The sequence below is a fragment of the Necator americanus genome, chromosome X (genome assembly GCF_031761385.1).
Source record: "Necator americanus strain Aroian chromosome X, whole genome shotgun sequence".
In the NCBI taxonomy this organism is placed as follows: Eukaryota; Metazoa; Nematoda; class Chromadorea; order Rhabditida; family Ancylostomatidae; genus Necator; species Necator americanus.
Window position 1 is genome coordinate 10,826,043 of NC_087376.1, and position 19,231 is coordinate 10,845,273.

Consider the following 19,231-nt stretch of genomic DNA (forward strand, 5'->3'; position numbering starts at 1 on the left):
CTCAGTGTTCCATTTCTCCCAGAACTTTGTTGCAATGTTTTCCAAAAAGCAGCGCTTAATAAGCTTGAGCAGCTATTTGTATCAACTCTGGCTCAAATGTGGGATTGTTTCTGAAATTGGACATTTCAGAGTTTGGAATTGAGAATTTGAAATTTCCTTGTAGAATATCAATAGGTCTGAGTGGAATTTCAGAAAGATCAGTTGCTGAGGGTTTTGTGAGTGGACGTGTATTTGTAATTGCCTCTATACGAGTGACTACAGTAGCCATCTGTTCAAATGACAGTTTCTTTCTTCCAACTGACTTTTGGAAACTTCTTTTAACAGATCCAACAAACCTTTCCCATACACCACCCATCCATGGATGTGCTGGTGGGTTAAAAATCCATTTAGTGCCTTCAGAGGCACAGTAATTCATTACTGAATTCTCTGTTGTTTCATTACTTTCTAACAACATTTCAATTACTTTCTGACCAAGTTTGAAATTTGATCCACAGTCTGTTCACATTAAAAGAGGTACATCTCTACGCGATATAATCGAATAAAACCATTGAGAAACGCCCTTGTACTGAGGCTTTCTACCAATTCCAAATGAATTGCTCTGATTTCAGGACAGGTGTAGAGACATATACATCCTTTCATTCCTGTTGGATGGAAATGGTCCCTTAAAATCACATCCTACGTTTTGAGACGGTTTGCTTATTGTCACCCTATCTGATGGTAATGGTGGCATCTCTGGAGCTCCAAAAGGCATACCTTGGCATCTCTTACAAACAATACAATCTTTTATGTACTTCTTAATTGGTCTTGGTGGCTGCGGAACCCAATATTTCTGTCTAGCCAGAGACAGTATGTGATCTTTGCCAGAGTGAGCATTGTTGCAATGCAAGTCTACAATAACGAGCCTAGCAAGGTCAGAGTCATTATCGATATAAATGGGCATTTTTGCATCTAAAGATAGATTTGCATTTCGAATTCTTGATTTGTATCCTATGATTCCATTTTCATCCTTTACTATTATTATTTATGGACTATTTGGTTCGGGAACCGTTTTTGCAGCTTTTTCACGTTAACATTCCCATGAAATGATGCTATGATTAGTTTCTCACTTTAAGCGCATCTCTCTCCACCCATTTCGCCTCGTCCACCGCTCTTACGACGATTTTTTTTCGCCGCGTCTACAGCTCTTATGATGCACTTTTGAAATCGAACGGAAAAGGAAAATCCTTGGTATTAGATTTTGTTTGAAACTCTGTATACAGTATACTTGGAAGTTAATACAAATGGAAGTTTGTATATATGCCATTTAAAAGTGTGAGTGAAAATGAAAGTATGCTGTCTTGACCTGTTAGATGGAAATTAATCATCCATCTCTGCGAATGCAAAAGATGCTTCAAAGAATTTCTCCTGATCGGTGTAATGCTACTTTTTCAACTTTTTTTTCGCCTCCTATAAATTTCTTTTTGCTTATTCAGTTGAGTAAAACTGCCATCGAACGCCTAACGAGGCGCGAATAATGCCTCGCAGACATACATTGTACCTGAAGGTAGATCTCGAAGATACAAAGGTCTCCGTTCGCCACTGATACACCTAACCTGTCATATTGATTTTATGTAGAGAATAAATACAAATGAAGCGATAAAACGCTGTTGAAAGAAGTTTGAAGAACCATATAAAGTTTTATTCTATAAAACGAACAAGAAAGTACTAAAATGTTTGGCTTGCGCTCTATATAAACATTATATCTATATAAAATTTTGAAAAGGCTAAATTTAAAAAGGAGTTCAAAGAATGCATACAAAGTAATAAGGACATAAAGTTGCTGGGCGTATAGTTGCTGCAGTCGAAGGTTTATTTTTTAGAACAGTTTGGGCGTGAAATGTGTGAAAATATATTCATTTCTTTTCATCTATTCTTCTTATTCTTTTCCCTGCAGCAATTTTTTTTGAGATAATCTTTATTTGTGTGAAGTTGCTCAAATGAAGGGTCAATGTAGGTCACACATATCACTCTTATCAATCATGATATCGTTAACCTCTTGATACTCTATGATATATCTCTGATAGTATATCCTCTAATTGGATGAAAGGATCTAATTTTCTCCTTAATTCCCGGTCATATGCGCTCAATTCACTATTTTTGTAGATTAGAACTTGCTGCGTTAATTCGTTTTACACTCATCTCCTTTTTAAATTCACAGTATCCAATTCTTCGTCGCGGTGCGAACGTCGCGCGTAACGTTGATTAGAAAGCAATAAGGGGGCAGGGTCTAGATGATCTCAGGCGGTCGTGGAGAATGTCTAGCTGGTGGAGTGGCAGACGTGATTACGCGGAGGAGCGCGGCGCTGAAGGGAGGTCAAGAGCGGTCAGCCGGTTTTCGCGGGTACCTCTTGTTCCGCGCCCTAAAGATCTCGATAGATCTACGAACATTGAGTTCGCATTATCATTATTACTCTCAGACTCTTCAACATGGGGATTTTCAAATGTTTCCATTTCTTCCATAATTTTTTTCCATTCAAAGTATCGATAGAGTTTCCAGCTAGATGGTTCTAGAGCCAGCCATTGCGGCCCTTTTACGCAGCTGTGTGAGTTGAGTTGAGATAATGTAAGACCTCGCGTCCCTGCATCTGCTGGATTCTTATGTGTTGGAAAAAGTTCACGGAAATGCCTTTGCTCTAAAGGTGAGAGAGAGAGATCTATTTTTTTCAATTCGGTATTTCTGATTGATTATGAAAGCTGGAAGTTTTCGAGAGGAATTAATCCATTGTCGAGCGATTTCACTATCAGTGACAAGATTGAAGTGATCTATATTGTGATCAAGATTTTCTAAGATACTCTTTCCCAATCTCATTCCAATGAGTATTCCAAGCAATTCTAACCTTGGAATTGTTTGCTGGCATTTTTTGGGAGTCAACTTTGACTTTCCGCTAATCAATTGCGTGACCTCGTTAGTGTCATTATGCCGCAGGAAGGCGCAACTTGATATAGCAAGATTGCTTGCATCACAAAGTATCCATAAATCTGTTTTTGAAGTGTGAAGGTTTCGCACTTCTATGAGAATTGATTCGAGAATGCTGATACCTGCACCATTGATCTCTTTGCAGATGGAGTTCCATCTACAAGTCATTACTGGATTAACATCGTCATTCCACCTAATTCCAGTGTCATGGATTTCTCGCATTAGCGATTTCAACTTGATAAGCAATGGCGTACCTATAGGATCGTAGACAGAATTTATTATACTAACCAAATCTCGCTTAGTAAGTGACGTTTTTGACCGAATATTTACTTTCACGTTAAACTGATCAGTTTTTGTGTTATATTTAACTCCTAAGAATTTGATATCACCAGAAGGTGATCTGCCTTTCTTATGGGTTCCTTCATTTACTATCTGAGAATTTGACACATATTCTTGTAGGTTCATACCAATTTCCTTGAAAAGATTTTTTTGATTCGACATACTTCTTCAAAGCTTCCTGGTCAGTTGCAGCTGTCACTAAAATATTATCAACATAAATGTTTCCTGCTATTTCATGTGAAAATGGGGCATTCTTTGCATTTAGGTAAGCAAGAATTGGCATATTCAGTATGTACGGAGATGCGGTAACACCGAATGGCAAACGATTAAATCTGTAAACAACTATGTTGTCATTTGTCGGCATGCGACTGATGTCTTTGACCCACAGAAAGCGACAAAGGTCTTTGTGCTCGTTCACGATTCTGATCTAAGTGAATGCAGCTTCGATATCGCATGTTAATATATACTTGTTAATTTGACTGCGAAAAAGGATATCATAAATTTTATTAACGAAAGATTCACCGGTGTGAATTATATCATTTAATGATAGTTTACCTCTTTGTTTCGAGGATGCATCAAATACGATTTTAAGAGGTTTCGTTTTTGAAGGTTTCCACACTCCGAAGTGTGGCATATAATAGGTGCCAGCCGCGTTTTTGACTGGTTCATGTACTTCTTCGATTATGGAATCTTTGAGGTAATCATTCAATATTTTGCTGTACCACGATCTTTGCTCTTTGTTAGTGTCCAGCTGCCTCCATAAGGACTCGAGCCTACGGGATGCCACCGCGTAATTATCGGACATATCGATTACGTTGTCCTTAAGAGTAAAGGGAGCAGTTACAACACTGTCCTTAAATGATATAGTGTTCGAGTACTTTTCAAAATACTCAAATGTTTTTTCGTCATTTGAAAATTCACTGGTGGAAATTCCTAATCCATCCAACTCGAAAATCCTCTGAAGAAAATCTCCACTTGGCTCCTGAATGAGCGTAAGACTATGAGTAATCTCTTTTCTAGCTAGATTTACTGAACCTGTACTGCGACCATGAAGAGTTGAACCTACTAATGTTCTGGCAACATATAGTCCCGATGGTAGCCTTGTTCTAGTGCTGCTCATTACGAATTCGTAGCACTAATCTAATCCAATTAGAATTTGTGGATTTTGGTGTTCACCTCTCAGTCTTGGATTGGACAAACAAATATCGTTATCTTGAAGAACCTGCTTATCTTGTTCTAAAAGATATGCTGAACGAAAACCGTTAGTTAGCACGGGTTTTGTTTGAACTGTTAGATGAATCTCTTTTCCAAAAACTGTAGAGATTTTCAATGGAACAAAGAACGTTTTAAATTTCTAAGTATGGCCACCAATGCCAGAGATGGTGCATATTTCCGTTTTTGTTTTGAGAGTCCAAATTCCTCTGCTGTACGTTCGTTTATTATAGTTCTATGTGCACCAGTATCAAAAAATATAAGAAATTGCTCATATTGGCCTGTTTTATTATTCCACATATTTGCTTCGGCAGTCATGAGCACTACTTGGTCTTTTGTGGTATTGTCGTTAGAATCGACTTTCACGAAAGAATCAGTTTGAATTGGATTTTCAGTATGTACATTCGAAGTTCGATCTCATTGACGAACGTCATTTGAGGTGCGATTGCACAATCTGACATTATTCCCTCTTATTTCGCCAGTAGGGAGTCTTCTGTTGTTTGTTGCTGCACTGTTACCAAAGCGCAATAGATTTTGCTGATCTGTTACATTCTCGGATAATGTTCATAAGCCTTGATGATGCATCTTTCCACAGTGGGGACAGTTTGATCTACTACACTGGTTACTTTTGTGCTGGTCGTTGAAACATTCCCAACAGCGATTGGAGTTAATCCCAACGTTCCTCTTTTGTTGGATATCTGTTACGGTTCTGCAATTATGAGCAGAATGCTGAGAGCTGTCACAGAAAATACATTGCCTATTAATTTTTCTTGTCTCTGACCTATGCAGACTTTGATTCCTTTTTATTTCTGTGTTTTCGGTCTTAAAACGACCTGTTAATCTTGATTCAGCGAACTTTTTAGCGTTGATCTCTTTTTCGAGTTGCTCCATAACGTTTTCTATTTTCACATCTTCCATTTCTTGGATAGATATAAGGACATTTTTCACAATATTGTACGGAAACTTCTCCAGTATTCTTTCTGTCCACGTGGCATCTTGTGTATTGGGTTTATCCTGGCCCGCCGATACCATTTGGTTGGGGAACGGTAAAGAGGGTCCCGGCGGATGCGTCCGAGACATAACGTGCCCAGTGGATATGCCGGCGGATACGTGAACATATCCCCGCCGGGTTTTTTTTTTTATAAAAACCCACACACCCAACTTTTTTTTTCTTTCTTTTTAAGAGGGAAAAAAAAGTGCGGTTTTATAAAAAAAAAAAAAAAAAAGAGGGGGGTGAGCTGTCAAAATTACCGAATAAGTCAAAGAATAATAGCATTAGATAGAAGTACATGGGATTTTGTATGGTTTTCTAATAAAGAAAGGCAGGTGAGTTTGTCTTTATATCGCCTTCAGAAAGTCTAAAACTTACTAAATTTGAACTCTTTTCCTTCCTGTAAATAAGAGATACAGAAGTTTCAAAAATTCAAAAAAAAAAGAGGTTCCCTCCCCCAAAAAAAAATTAGGGTAAAAAAAAGCTTCGCGAGTTACAAGAGATAACGATAGTTTTTCAGGATAAATACCGTTACTTTCTGCCGTTAACGTATTTTTTTTTTCTTTTCTTTTCTTTCGAAATTTTTCGTTTTAACGAAAATTTTTATACACGTAATTTGAAGCTATTAGATACATCCTTATCTCAAACTTCACGTGAGGATTTCTCTTGCTTCTGGTACGGTTACTAAATTGAGATCACCTCACGTTAGTGAAGTGAATGTGTCTGATTCTCCAGAACAATTCGACAGATAGTGAATTATATCCTGTGGGTTTTTTTTAGGGGTGGGTAAGAAAATTTTTTTTTTTTGGTGCCAACGAAAGTGAATCTCTTTAGGACACGCACCATCGCTAATTGCCCTTACGAGGCATAGCCGGGGCATGCTGGAAATTCCGCTGGGACCCTCTTTACACGCACCCCATTTGGTTAATCAACAGTCTTATTTTGTCGACAATATATGCAATTTTCGGCATTATTTTTTGCACACGGAAGATCAATGAGTTTCTGCACGATCTTTGCTCTATTCATAGGTTTGTTACCATATTTTTTTTATAGTTTCAACCATCCATTTATATTTCTGGGGAATTAATTGTATCCCTTTGATGGTCATTTCTGCTCTTCCTTGAAGACTCTGTGAGAGGAAGCATTTTCTCAACTGTACTGAGTACTTTATTTTGATGTACCAAAGTTTCATAGACTTCCGAGATATCTGGAAATTCTTCTTCATCTGCCCAAAACCTAGAAAGTTTCATTTGACTTAGTTTGAGAGTTCTACATATGAAATCTTCTTCGATCGTTTCTCTGCTAGTATCAGAATGATCCTCTGACAACCATATTGCATCACCTGAGGTGAAGGTTTCGTCATTACTTTGATCTGTTCCCGTTCTGGCACCTCCCGTTTGTGGCGATCGATTATTTGTATTTTCAAAATGCGTTACTATTCGTTGGTTTTTGTGTAATTCTATTCCCAACTTCCTTGCAAATTTATCAGCTTGATTTGCTGCTTCTGTGGCTCTTGCTTCTAGCATGAATATCATTTCATTTGCTCTTGCCATGATATCAGTGAATTTTGTTTCACTTTCAATTTCCTCGACTTCCTTTTCGAGGTCCTTTTTGTTGCCTTTTGTTTTGGAATCATTGTATTCCATCTGCAGTTTGTCTATTAGTAACTACAATGAGTTTCTCTTCTGTTCGATAGTTTTTATACTACCTTTTATAAGGTTGGTTGAGGTCAAATATGCCTCAAACATCTCCTCGTTTGATCCATTCGGGTTATACTCTTCTTTGTAGAGTGAAAATTTCTCCAGAAGTAGCTGGAGAGTTTTGGTGCTATGGACCATAGGTTTTCTATAGAAAACCAAAGACATCTTTCACGTTGCAGAGCTAGGGACTTGCTGTGGGCAACTGAGGGGCTTGCTGCGCTTTTACGGCACTTTACTTCCTCGATGCACCAGAAAATTGTGCACGTGAGATGTGATGGCTCACGATAATGTGGGATTTTATACCCAAGAAAGAAAGCAGTGGTTCAGTGGTAGAATGTTTATCAAATAGATGGAAAAAGTCAAGAGCACACACAAGAATGCCGGCCTGCTCCGGCTAGTACAAGAACAACATTAATATTCAAGCGCGCCGCCTCCTTTCCATATGGTCGGCAAGGAGGGGACAGTATGGCAATGAACAAACAAGTTATCAATTGTCGTTTTCCGAGGTCGGAAGAAGGTGGTCGTAAGGGAATGTGCGGTGGCCAGTTGTGAATTGAGGATAGCACAAACCAGCACAAAATATCACGCAGTAATTAAATAATTACATACATTACGAAATATTACAAGAAATAACATTAAATGATTACATAAATTACAAATATTATATTTAGTTTCAGGGGTAGGATAGAGTCGAACCAAGGAAGCCACAATGTTATATTGCTGGGACATAATGTTGATTTTTTTCCTTCCCTCTGTGATCCTATCTATGCACCTGACTATCCTATTTTTTGGTCGTATCATGTGCTCCAATCAGAATTTGAAAATAATTCATAGATTTTAGAGTAGAAATAGAATAGAATAAAAATGAAATTATTTCGATACCAGTATTTCAACAGCATTTCAGCAAATTTGTGTCTAGTAAATGATATTTCTTCGCTTCTTTCAGATACCGGTTTTCACGTATTCGAGAGGGTCGTGTCCCATCAACACGCTTCACCGTGATCTTAGGATATCAAAGAGAAGTGGAGCTTTTTCTAATGAAAGAACCTACCAAAAATAACTTAATGCTACATGGCAAAACTTATACTCCCATCGCATAAGTGTTATCTGACCATCCCTCTCCCTTTTCTTACAAAAAAGAATGTTCCGCAGCCTCCTCATATACAAACACCACTCTTTTCTCGTGTCAGAGTATGCTTTCAAAGTATCTAGAAATTGTACGGAATATTCGAATGGAATGCCCACCAAAGGAGAAAGGGAGCCTTTCTAATACTGAGCAGTGAAATATACCATCACGCATAAATATACCACCACTTCTGATATTCTCGACCTCTTTGTTCCATTTCGGAGTATGCTTCAAAAGTATCTACAAACACTTAGAAGCATTAGGTTGAGTCGAAAGTTCTTGGACAATGTGGTAGTGATGACATCTAGAGATCATCACTCAGCAAAGAGCTAACGAAAATGGACGCGTTAGCTACCGCTTGACAGAGTATAGAAGGCTCTTCTTCAAGATTGTCCGGTTCATGTCGGACTCTTAGACTTTTTATGTGTTCATTTCGCTAGCACAACTGTATTTCTTTAAAGAAAAAGTAAATTAGTGTACAGGAATATTCGATTAATCAGTAGGCTTCTTATTTAACCATTAGATGACGTTAACGAAGTGCATCGGCACTGAGACCATAAGAGAAACAGCGAAAAGTGAAATACAAATAAATATTTATTCCTGCATTTCCATCTAACCACTACTTCCATTGCATCTGAAATCAAGCCTCGAATGTCAAATTAGCGCAGAATAAGTAAGAAAAATAGACAGAAATAATCTTTCTTTTTGATTTTCATGTAGAGATGTCTTGCGAGAAATTTCAGAACTGAATACGAAAACCCAATTAAAGTATTTTAATGTTCATATATCGTTGTGGAGTCTTGGTAAACACCGACCTCTTTCATCTTTTTTCTGTGTCTGCTTCTCGAGGTATCTAAGAGCAAAAGGATTTTTTCCAACTAAAAGCGCAAGAAAGTAAAGTAGAGTAGCCTGAGGTAGGTAGTAGTGTTCGCATTCATCTTATCACCTTTTTATTTCTGGCTTGTCTTTCATCTCTGCAGTCTCATAACAGAACCTCGTTGTACAGGATGTTCTTCACTGAACCATGCTTTGTGTCTACCTTCAGTCCAGCTGGCGTCCTTACTCTGGAAAAAGCCACGTAGAGTTGTCCGTGACTAAAAAGGTCTTCCGGGAAGTACACTCCCACTTCATTGAAGGACTGTCCCTGAGCCTTATTTATAGTCATTACAAAAGCAAGTCGTAGGAAAAATTGCGTTCTTCGCAGTCGGAACGATAGCTGCTTTTCCCAGTAGTTGTCAGTCCTGGGTATTACAGCTAACTGGGTTTTTCGGCTCCCACAAACAAAACGACTGCCAAGCACATAGACTCCGAGGGTCTCTACTCTCAGTCGTGTCCCACTGCGGAGACCGTTGACAACGTCAAGATGGCGCAGAAGCATGACGATTACTCCTTTTTTCAGAAGCAGCTCATGTGCTGGCATTCCAGTGGGTTCCAACGTGTTTAGGTATTCCACCAGGTACAACTCACCCGAGCTTCCTTCATAATGCAATGCCTCGTTAATGCTTTTGTAGACGTGCTCATCTTGCTGACATGATGTGCATAGCCGTTCCAAAACGTCATTATTTAGCAGTCATTCACTTTCGTGGGTGCCAAAATAGCCTGTTCACAAAGGTCCGTATCGTTTGGGTCAATTGTCTCGCCAAAACTTTCCGTGACAATACTCCTCTGACTCCTCCAAAATCTGAATTCGTCCTTCCTTATCGTTTGCCGTGCCATTACCTACCTCCAAAAGGAAATTAGCCTATCCAAGTCCAGCTTCTTGAGTTCTCATGCTAACTTGAAACCAACGAATCTTGAATAGTGACCAAAGAACAACGAGTTTACAAAGTCGTCGCGTTGTCCGTGCTCAACTATTGGTAGTACTTGCCGAAAATCACCTCCAATGATGAATAGCTTGCCGCCGAACGGCCTGTCGTTCTGCATGATATCACGTAACAAACCTTCGACGGCTTCGAGGAGGCACTTCGGGGCTATTGAAATTTCATTCCATATGATAATATCAATGGCCATGAGCTGTCGCGCTTGTTTCTGCTGGCGTTTCATCAGAGTCGTGCGATTTCCGTCAACCATATTGAGCTTGAACGCTGGTTACCGTTTATCCATACAGCAATAGACTGGCTGCAATTCCAGTCAAGCAACACACAGCACTTGATGCCGCTGTCCCACGTCCAGGTTGTAGATGGTATTATAAAGATGTTTTCCCTCTTCCTTCTGGCCATCGATGAAAAAAACATCGGTCGTCTCTGCGATTCACTGGTGTAAGGATGTCATCAGCAGCTTTTTTTATGCGTATTCAGTGATCCATATAGCCGTGATCCTTCACTTTCATGCTGACCATAGTCAACTGGGACATCAGGAAGTGAAGGTAGTTTATTTGCAGGTTGTCTAACTATTTGGGTCAAATCTCTGTCAAGCAGTAACATCCTATCAGCGACGTCGAAGTAGGCAGCAACAATAGCCTCTTTTAGGCCTATTCCCATATTAGTGATATTGTCAGCCATCGATGCCGAAAACTCTGTCCATAGTTCCTCAGCGTTTGCGATCTCATGGTAACAAAGCAAGCAAGCAAAGAAACTACGTAACGTTGACGTTGTCTGAAACTGTCAGCTTCCTAAATATTTTGATGATAGTATGTGTCGTCATCAAGAAATCCAGAAGTGTTTGCTGCTTCGGAAAACTTGTCGTACGTGCGTCCATTTGCTGTTCTCGAGTCTTGGAATGATATTTTTCCTTTCGCGTTCAACGGAAGGACGCGGAGACTGTACCGTTCTACATATCGTGATGAGACGTAGATGCGTCCTATTTTTTCAACTCCAAGCCTTCTTGGTTTCCAAGAATGCCATGAATGGAAAATGCTCGGGATCTTGCATGGAGACATCAAAAACTCTGTGAAGAGCCTGAGGTGGGATCTGGTAACAAAAAGGTTTGCAAGCATCAATGTTTGTATCAGACTGCAGGCCGTTATAAAAAAAAAACATTAGCACACGACCACTTGAGCTCAAAATAAGCGGTGAGGGTCGTGAGGGGGAAAATGTGCGCCATCTACAGTCTGTTGTTCTTGTCCTGCGACAAAGTGAACAGTCTGATATCCTGGCAGGTTAACAGCCAATCTGCGTACAGCGTGCCACTTTTCTTGCACAGCATACCCAAAGACTGTGATGAGCTTGAGGTTGGCATACACATCCATGCAGCCATCGATGCCGAAAACTCATTCCATGGCTGCTCAGCGTTTGACTCTGACGATGAGATGTGTCATCATCAAGAAATCCGGAATCTTTATCTGCATCAGAAAACTTCTCATAAATGCGTCCATCTACAGTTTTAAGGTCTTGGAATGACTTTTTTCCTTTGGTGTTCAGTAGAAGTATACGGAGACTGTATCGTTCAACATCTCGTAGTGAAACTGTGAACACCCACCCAATTTCTTTACCCGCTCTTCTTCGAGACATTGCCAGCCACTGCGTGGAGTGAACTTAAAATGCTCAGGAATTTGGTAATAGTAGAGATCGTGACCATTAATTCCCATTTCCGAAAACATACCACTGTTTACAATGTTCTCACAGAGCCGATTTAGTTCCAAATCTGCAGTAAGCGTTGTGTAACTGTTCTCTGCCCAATCGAGAAACTGTCGTTCTTGTCGAGCAATGAAGTGGACAGACTGATATTCAAGCAGATGAACTGGAAGCCTGTATGCCGTGTGGGACCTTTCTTGCATGGAGACATCAAAAACTCTGTGAAGAGCCTGAGGTGGACAGATAGTATTGAGCATTGAGATGTTGCTCAATCTCATCGACAATAGAATTTTCTTCTCCATCCAATTCACTTTCGATGCTTATTCTAGCGCGATCGGGTCATTGGTAGATGTACTTGAATAAGTGCTTTACTGCATAAATCGTACCACATATTTCTAAGTTCACATGGCAGTGAAACTTAGTAAGTAGGTAGAGATTAGTAGGTACTACCCACTCTACCTACACTTGGCCATTTACTTCAACAGTTGTACAGTTGCGTCTCCGATAGCCTGGATAGCCGTTCACTTCCATTGACGTTTCTTCGCGCAGCGATTTTGGGTTTTGGGAAAGTTTTGAACATTTCCCATTACGCATGCTCGGCGAATTAGGATCTTCAATCCAGCATTTTCTATTAAGCATAAACGATGTAACAACGGCGTGAGCTTCTGGTTCCGTTCCTCCATTCGGTATCTCTGCACTCACTGCACTATCCACTTCTTCCACTGTTGGCACTCTCCATCCTTCTTCCATTATCAAAAGCATGTGACAGTGAGAAAGCCTTCGCTTTTGAAACTCAATAAACGTAAACGTAGGCTTCCACTTCTACAATTACATTTTTTAAAGAGATCACATAACTCTTGCAACTTTTCGTGGAAGACTCTCGCTGTCAAATCAGGTCTGTCCGATGCTAACTCGCCGTTGTACAGGCGTTCCTGAATCTCTTGCCATTGTGGTTTGTAAGTGATAGTCAAGAAATATGTAAGCTTTCCATATTGGGCTACAATGGCCAGGTGTCCTGATAGGACTGCTGCATTGCTCTTGGACTCCCAATGTGTAAAGACGCCAAGATAACTCGGTTGCTTGGTGGTTCTATCTTTACCAGCCAAGTAATCCTGTAGCTATCTTCACCAGGCAAGTAATCCTGTAGCCGTCTATAGGAATCAGAACGAAGATTGAACTGATGCGTTCATTGGTAATTTAGTCTGTACTGTTCTATCTTAACGTCAAAAGCGTACTGCTGAAAAAGCTTACTCGCACGCAGAATTGGATTGAAAGAGTCACGAATGGGAAACATAGTAGTACTTCATTTGGGTGATTCGGATTCCTTCTCTAAACTAAGTTAACTAAGCTTGGATCCCATCCGCCCTCCCTGTGGGGAAGAGGAGAGGACAAGTGAGAAGATCCCAACGCTTGTCGATATCACTAATGTTTAACAACGTTGAACCTGCAGCATGACGAAGATGGACGGCAAGGCCTCTAGTTCCAGGAACGTCATTTTCTTCTCCTATATATACGACTGCCACTTCGTTTGCAGTAGGAACAGCGTACTGTTTTCCCTTGCGAATCTTCACTCTCTATTGTTAATAAATTCCATGCGGATTTATATGGTTTGCAGATTTTCACGCTGGGTTCCCGCTATTTCCATTTGTTCTACTTCGTTCATCACTTTAAACGATTGAGCGTACACACTGTCATGAGCAAACCACTTACGAACAACATAAGATTGGAATCACAACAAAAGTTCCGTGCACTTCCTAGGCGCTGTTGCGCAGCCATTTCAGTGTCAAGGATATATATTTGACCGAATTGTCGATGTTCGCCGTCGTGGGGATGAAGGGCACCGGTGATAAACTTGACCGTGAAGTCGGTAGCAATATGGTCTTCTTCCGGCCGGTGCGTCAGCCTGAGCACTCATCGAAGCCATGACTAGGGCAGAGTTGAAGCTTTTTATATTTCCAAACATATTATGCTGACAATGCCTCACCACTGTAGTAGTAGCTCTTTCTCTCTCCCTCTCTCTCTCTTGCTCGCACAAACAGCTGTTTGAACTGTCTCAAATAGATTCTAATTGAATTGCCCTCGGTCACAACAATCAAAAAAAATAGTGGGGTGTTGTCGCTTTACTTCGTAGGCAGAGTGCAACGCTCCACAATTTCAACAGCGATATGCTAGTGTTACCAGAGAGTTTAGGTGCGCAGTTCGATAGCGCAATGCTAAATGTATCTTTTCAGGGGCGGGATTGGGAAAGTGACTGCATCTTTCGAGTCGTTGCGCAAAGGTTTAGCGCGCTGTTCATCTTCTTCATTCTGTCGTTGCCTTCGTTGGACGACGTTGGAGATGGTTCTTACCGTGTCGATTGGTGCACCGATGCCAGAAAGCGATAAAAGGGACTGGTACGGGTTTGACGGCGTAAAATTTGGGCGCTAATGCCAGAAAACGCTGGAAGCTGCACATCTGTTGCGATGGTGCACAAACTGAAATCAGCACATCTATTGGTGCAGCAGAATTGGGCAATAATTCGGACTTCAAGAACTTCATTCCGTCAGAAGTGAATGAAACTTTGTGAACAGTTTCATAGCCGTGATAACTGCATGTGTTGCGTTTTATCTCTACGTATTCCTCCGCATGTCTTTTCACTTCATTTTTGCCTCAGATTGGTAACATCATCTCTTCAGAAACTGGAAACAGGCATGCAAACAGCTGTTTAAATATTAACTAAAGAGTTCGAATGTTCTTTTGTCTTGAAACCTCGGCATATTCTGTCTGTGTTTTGCTATAGTGTGCCTACGAAGTTTTTAGATGGAACCTTTATTTGCCTGACGTTTCGGCTTCTTCGCCGTCTTCAGAGGCCTAAATAGAGGATGACTGGAACAATGCTACATTTATCCCGTCAAGTGCCACACCACCCTGGGTCAGTGTTTCGATAATCGTTCAGGGTAGTGAAAACAGAAACCTATCTACATTGAAAATGGTCCTACGTTTTGCTCCACCGGATGTGGCGCGGCTGGTTGCACCCACTTGTCACTCAGTGTACCAGCGAATGAGTATTACTGCGTGTAGATCACCAGCGACGACATAGATTATTTGATCTACACACATAATATCAGGCGGTTATAGGTCACAGAGCGGTACAAGTGGCAAGAACTCATTCGTTATGGACAAGCATTCATTCCTATTATTCATTGAAGGGTTTCTTTTAAGAATAAAAAACGCCTCCAACGTCTTCCTTGCCGATATTTCTGTTTCGTGAGCCAGTATAACGCATTTTACATCGTAATCGTTCCCGTTGTGGACCTCATGTCTGTGCCTTCCTAGTGGTGTTATCAAACTTTTTCGTCGTTTTCCGGCCATGTGTTCATTAATCCTCACTCCAAGATTCCTACCGGTCTCCCCAACGTAAGTTGCATTGCATACCAAGCACTCAGTCTCATATATTACCCCCATTTTTGTGCAGTCGCCTGTTTTTCCGTGAGGACAAATAACACACCTTTCACAGATGCAGTATCTATCATATAGTCTGTTTCTAACAACAATCGCAATATATAAGACTCACACGAGAAACCCCAAAAGAAGGATGGCTTCCGTACCTCAACACACAAATAAGTACTTCAAACGGCATTATTAGAGTAAAGTGGTATCGCAGAGAAAGTTGCAAGAACATCATATTGCACGCCAAATCTGCACATCCTACTGCAGTAAAACGCGCAGTGATTCGTAATATGTTCAAAACCGCTAGTGAAGTATGCACTGGCAACCAAGAACGACACGAATCACGAAGACTAGCCTTGAAAATCGCATGTGCCAATGGCCATACAGTACGTCCGCATTACCGAAGAACCCGCACTGTAAATAGCAATATTCCGCGCGAAAACAAAATTTCTCTTTGTCTTCCTTTTATCTCTGACAGTGTCAGTACCGCTGTTCAGCGCAGCATTATCCAAGCACAATTACAAAATGACGTGATCTTGGTAAATATCCCAAATGCAAACATCAAAAGCCAGCTTGTTAGAAACAGACTATATGATAGATACTGCATCTGTGAAAGGTGTGTTATTTGTCCTCACGGAAAAACAGGCGACTGCACAAAAATGGGGGTAATATATGAGACTGAGTGCTTGGTATGCAATGCAACTTACGTTGGGGAGACCGGTAGGAATCTTGGAGTGAGGATTAATGAACACATGGCCGGAAAACGACGAAAAAGTTTGATAACACCACTAGGAAGGCACAGACATGAGGTCCACAACGGGAACGATTACGATGTAAAATGCGTTATACTGGCTCACGAAACAGAAATATCGGCAAGGAAGACGTTGGAGGCGTTTTTTATTCTTAAAAGAAACCCTTCAATGAATAATAGGAATGAATGCTTGTCCATAACGAATGAGTTCTTGCCACTTGTACCGCTCTGTGACCTATAACCGCCTGATATTATGTGTGTAGATCAAATAATCTATGTCGTCGCTGGTGATCTACACGCAGTAATACTCATTCGCTGGTACACTGAGTGACAAGTGGGTGCAACCAGCCGCGCCACATTCGGTGGAGCAAAACGTAGGACCATTTTCAATGTAGATAGGTTTCTGTTTTCACTACCCTGAACGATTATCGAAACACTGACCCAGGGTGGTGTGGCACTTGACGGGATAAATGTAGCATTGTTCCAGTCATCCTCTATTTAGGCCTCTGAAGACGGCGAAGAAGCCGAAACGTCAGGCAAATAAAGGTTCCATCTAAAAACTTCGTAGGCACACTATAGCAAAACACATTAACTAAACAGATCACGATCGATCAGACCTGGAACCTTAACTTTATCACTTTCTCACTATCACTGCTCTATGTTAATTGCTGGAGAAAAGGATGAGAATATCTAATATTTCAAATAATGTTTTCAAATTTTAGCGGTACCGAAGGAATACAGGAGTAAAATCATGTTTGGATATTTTCCAAGTACTGGCCCTTTTAAAAAGAAGAAAATTATTGATTCTTCCATCAACGCTGGAAGTTTTTAGAAAAAGAACGGAAAAGAAAGATGCGAGGAGAAAAAATTTAATTCTGTAGCAAAAGTGTACAGAAAGTGTCACAACTTTAACTTTTGTTGATATATATATATATATATATATATATGGTTGCTTTTTGTCGTCTATATATATATATATATATATATATACGTATATTTAATATATTTATAATATATATTAGTCTAAACGTTCGGCTAACTCCTGACGTTTTTTGTCCATGCCTTTACTATTCAAATGCTTGTCGATCTCCTTCTTAAAATTCCGTAGTGTGCATTAGTATTGCAGTATAGTAGCAGACTCTCGCCTTCATGATTGTTATAGCGTGATCGTTTAAATTTTTGCAACAGAGTCACGTAGCATGGTCCCGAAATTCCCGCTCCAATTGTATTAGGTTGAGTCGAAAAATCTCGGTCAATGTGGTAGTGATGACTTCTAGAGATCATCACTCAGCAAAGAGCTGACAAAAATGGACGTGCTAGCTACCGTTTGATAGAGTATAAAAGGCTCTTCAAGGTGTAGGTTAACAATTACACTGAGCTAGTTCCTTTCCTGCCACCATGCCGCACAATTTCAAGGCGTCGTCACTCCACCTCCGCAACGTCATACTTTTTCCCATTTATCTGGCCAAGAACCCGCGGATATCTATGGACGTCTGAAGGAGGTTTACAAGGAGCACGCCCCCTCTAGAAAGTACAGTATACAAGTGGCACTCGCAGTTCGTGTCAGGCGACTATTCCATCGAAGATGAAGACCGTTCGGGACGCCCGATGAAGTTGGATTTGAACTTGCTACGGAGACAGGAGGAAGCCGACCCGTATCAAACTACTCGCGAACTGACAGTCGCTCTTGGAATGAGTCAAACCACAGTTGTTCGCGGATTGAAGTCAATCGGCAAGGTGCGAAAACTAGGTCGATGGGTACCACATGTTCTGATGCAGTATGAGATGGACTGCCGCGCTGATACGGCACATTCTCTCCTCACGCTCAAGCGCACCTACACGTGGCTTGAGCACCTAGTCACCGGGGATGAGAAGTGAATTTCCTATTCTAACATTCACCGGCGTGCCCAATGGGTTGGCAAAGGTACGGATGCAGACGTCCCTAAACTCAACGTACACGCCAAAAGGTTATGTTCTGCAACTGGTGGAGCATACACAGTGTCGAATACTGGTGCTCGTTGAAGTATGTACAGTGATCGCAGACGCCTACGTTGAGCAACTGAAGAATTTGAAGACACATCTCGAAAATGCACGCCCGCAGCAGCGCGAAGTCTACTTCCACCACGACAACGCTCGGCCGCACATTGCAAAAACGACCAAGGCCGAACTGACGAAATTCGGTTGGACCATTTTACCACACTCGCCGTATTCCCCAGACCTGGCTCTCTCGGATTACCACCTTTTTTCCTATCTTCAACGTCATCTGGATGGTCAAGATTTCCAAACCCGCGACGACATCAAAAATGCACTCGAGCAGTTCTTCAGGGAACAGTTCCCGGCGTTCTGGAGCAAAGGCATCTACGATCTGCCTAAACGTTGGCAGAAGACCATCGATGTAAATGGGCCATGCTTCAAATGATTTACAGTTATCGTTTGAAAATTGCAAAATAAATAAAAATATTGTCAATTTGTCCGAGAACTTCCGACTCAACCTAACATATATGGGGATTGCTTTATCACTTTAAATGAGGCCTTTATCAATGCCTGTATAAAACATTTCGAATTTTGATAATGAGCATGTCATCCTTCGAATTTCGCCCACAATTTGATGCTCATGTTTGTTTTCTCCGCAAATTGGAACCGTGGCAATAGCATTTGGGAGTTGTTAGATACTGGTCGATCGTAAGTAGACGTAGCTGCGGTAACGAGATGGGCGGGGCATGGCATACTCCTAAGCATATATTGTAACAGACACTATGGCTTCCTCCTGAAGCGCACCCGAAAAATACAGCTCAGAACTAATTCTCAAAAAAAAAAAACGCACACATTGATTTATAATGCAAAAGAAAATCACCCGGTCATACTTGACTTGAACATGGCTTAAACAGCGGGCGATGTTACTTCCTGACTCGGCTATCCGCTTCTGTGTCAGTGTGTGTCATCCTTGTCATCCTTAAAAGCAGCATACCACGAATTTTATTTGGTGAGGGAATCCGCGGGGAAAGCTAGAGATGGAATTGTAGATTGCGGGATCACTGGTGGCTCCGCTCACTTCTTACCGTAATAGAAAACGACGTGGAAGTTTTTCACAACGATTTCAGTTGAAAACGCACCATTTTTCTGCACGCACCGCGTCCAAGCGCTAGCGGTCAAAGATAAGTGATGTCTTCTCACCAGCCTATTGAAGACAAAGATTGAGACAAATGAATAGGTTG

The 19,231-nt window shown here is 41.0% G+C and overlaps 7 protein-coding genes across 11 annotated transcripts; 2 read left to right on the forward strand and 5 right to left on the reverse strand.

The window, feature by feature from the left end:
- Positions 1 to 55: 55 nt before the first annotated feature.
- Positions 56 to 415, reverse strand: RB195_022253 (uncharacterized protein; the record flags this gene model as incomplete). Its single annotated transcript, XM_064209312.1, has 1 exon — positions 56 to 415. The coding sequence occupies one exon, from the start codon at positions 413 to 415 to the stop codon at positions 56 to 58; it is 360 nt and encodes a 119-aa protein (XP_064065193.1).
- A 6,150-nt stretch (positions 416 to 6,565) lies between these two features.
- Positions 6,566 to 7,144, reverse strand: RB195_022254 (uncharacterized protein; the record flags this gene model as incomplete). The annotated part of the gene is made up of 1 exon (XM_064209313.1): positions 6,566 to 7,144. One exon carries the CDS (start codon positions 7,142 to 7,144, stop codon positions 6,566 to 6,568), a length of 579 nt encoding a protein of 192 aa, XP_064065194.1.
- A 2,162-nt stretch (positions 7,145 to 9,306) lies between these two features.
- RB195_022255 (uncharacterized protein) lies at positions 9,307 to 10,040 on the reverse strand (the record flags this gene model as incomplete). 2 transcript variants are annotated; one of them, XM_064209315.1, is made up of 2 exons in its annotated part: positions 9,307 to 9,849; positions 9,903 to 10,040. In XM_064209315.1, the coding sequence occupies 2 exons, from the start codon at positions 10,038 to 10,040 to the stop codon at positions 9,307 to 9,309; spliced, it is 681 nt and encodes a 226-aa protein (XP_064065195.1). The 2 variants fall into 2 exon arrangements, with proteins under 2 accessions (XP_064065195.1, XP_064065196.1); XM_064209314.1 differs by lacking the exon at positions 9,903 to 10,040 and having other exon boundaries at positions 9,307 to 9,744.
- Positions 10,041 to 10,091: 51 nt separating this feature from the next.
- Positions 10,092 to 10,394, reverse strand: RB195_022256 (uncharacterized protein; the record flags this gene model as incomplete). Its single annotated transcript, XM_013447849.2, has 1 exon — positions 10,092 to 10,394. One exon carries the CDS (start codon positions 10,392 to 10,394, stop codon positions 10,092 to 10,094), a length of 303 nt encoding a protein of 100 aa, XP_013303303.2.
- Positions 10,395 to 10,594: 200 nt separating this feature from the next.
- Positions 10,595 to 12,586, reverse strand: RB195_022257 (uncharacterized protein; the record flags this gene model as incomplete). Of its 3 annotated transcripts, XM_064209317.1 has the most annotated exons (4): positions 10,595 to 10,918; positions 11,471 to 11,637; positions 11,742 to 12,010; positions 12,300 to 12,586. In XM_064209317.1, the coding sequence occupies 4 exons, from the start codon at positions 12,584 to 12,586 to the stop codon at positions 10,595 to 10,597; spliced, it is 1,047 nt and encodes a 348-aa protein (XP_064065197.1). The 3 variants fall into 3 exon arrangements, with proteins under 3 accessions (XP_064065197.1, XP_064065198.1, XP_013303305.2); XM_064209316.1 differs by lacking the exon at positions 12,300 to 12,586 and having other exon boundaries at positions 11,471 to 11,604; positions 11,742 to 12,039; XM_013447851.2 differs by lacking the exons at positions 10,595 to 10,918; positions 11,471 to 11,637; positions 11,742 to 12,010 and having other exon boundaries at positions 12,296 to 12,586.
- Positions 12,587 to 17,624: 5,038 nt separating this feature from the next.
- RB195_022258 (uncharacterized protein) lies at positions 17,625 to 17,894 on the forward strand (the record flags this gene model as incomplete). Its single annotated transcript, XM_064209318.1, has 1 exon — positions 17,625 to 17,894. The coding sequence occupies one exon, from the start codon at positions 17,625 to 17,627 to the stop codon at positions 17,892 to 17,894; it is 270 nt and encodes an 89-aa protein (XP_064065199.1).
- On the forward strand, positions 17,884 to 18,435 carry RB195_022259 (uncharacterized protein; the record flags this gene model as incomplete). 2 transcript variants are annotated; one of them, XM_064209319.1, is made up of 1 exon in its annotated part: positions 17,884 to 18,435. In XM_064209319.1, one exon carries the CDS (start codon positions 17,884 to 17,886, stop codon positions 18,433 to 18,435), a length of 552 nt encoding a protein of 183 aa, XP_064065200.1. The 2 variants fall into 2 exon arrangements, with proteins under 2 accessions (XP_064065200.1, XP_064065201.1); XM_064209320.1 differs by having other exon boundaries at positions 17,947 to 18,435.
- Positions 18,436 to 19,231: the final 796 nt, after the last annotated feature.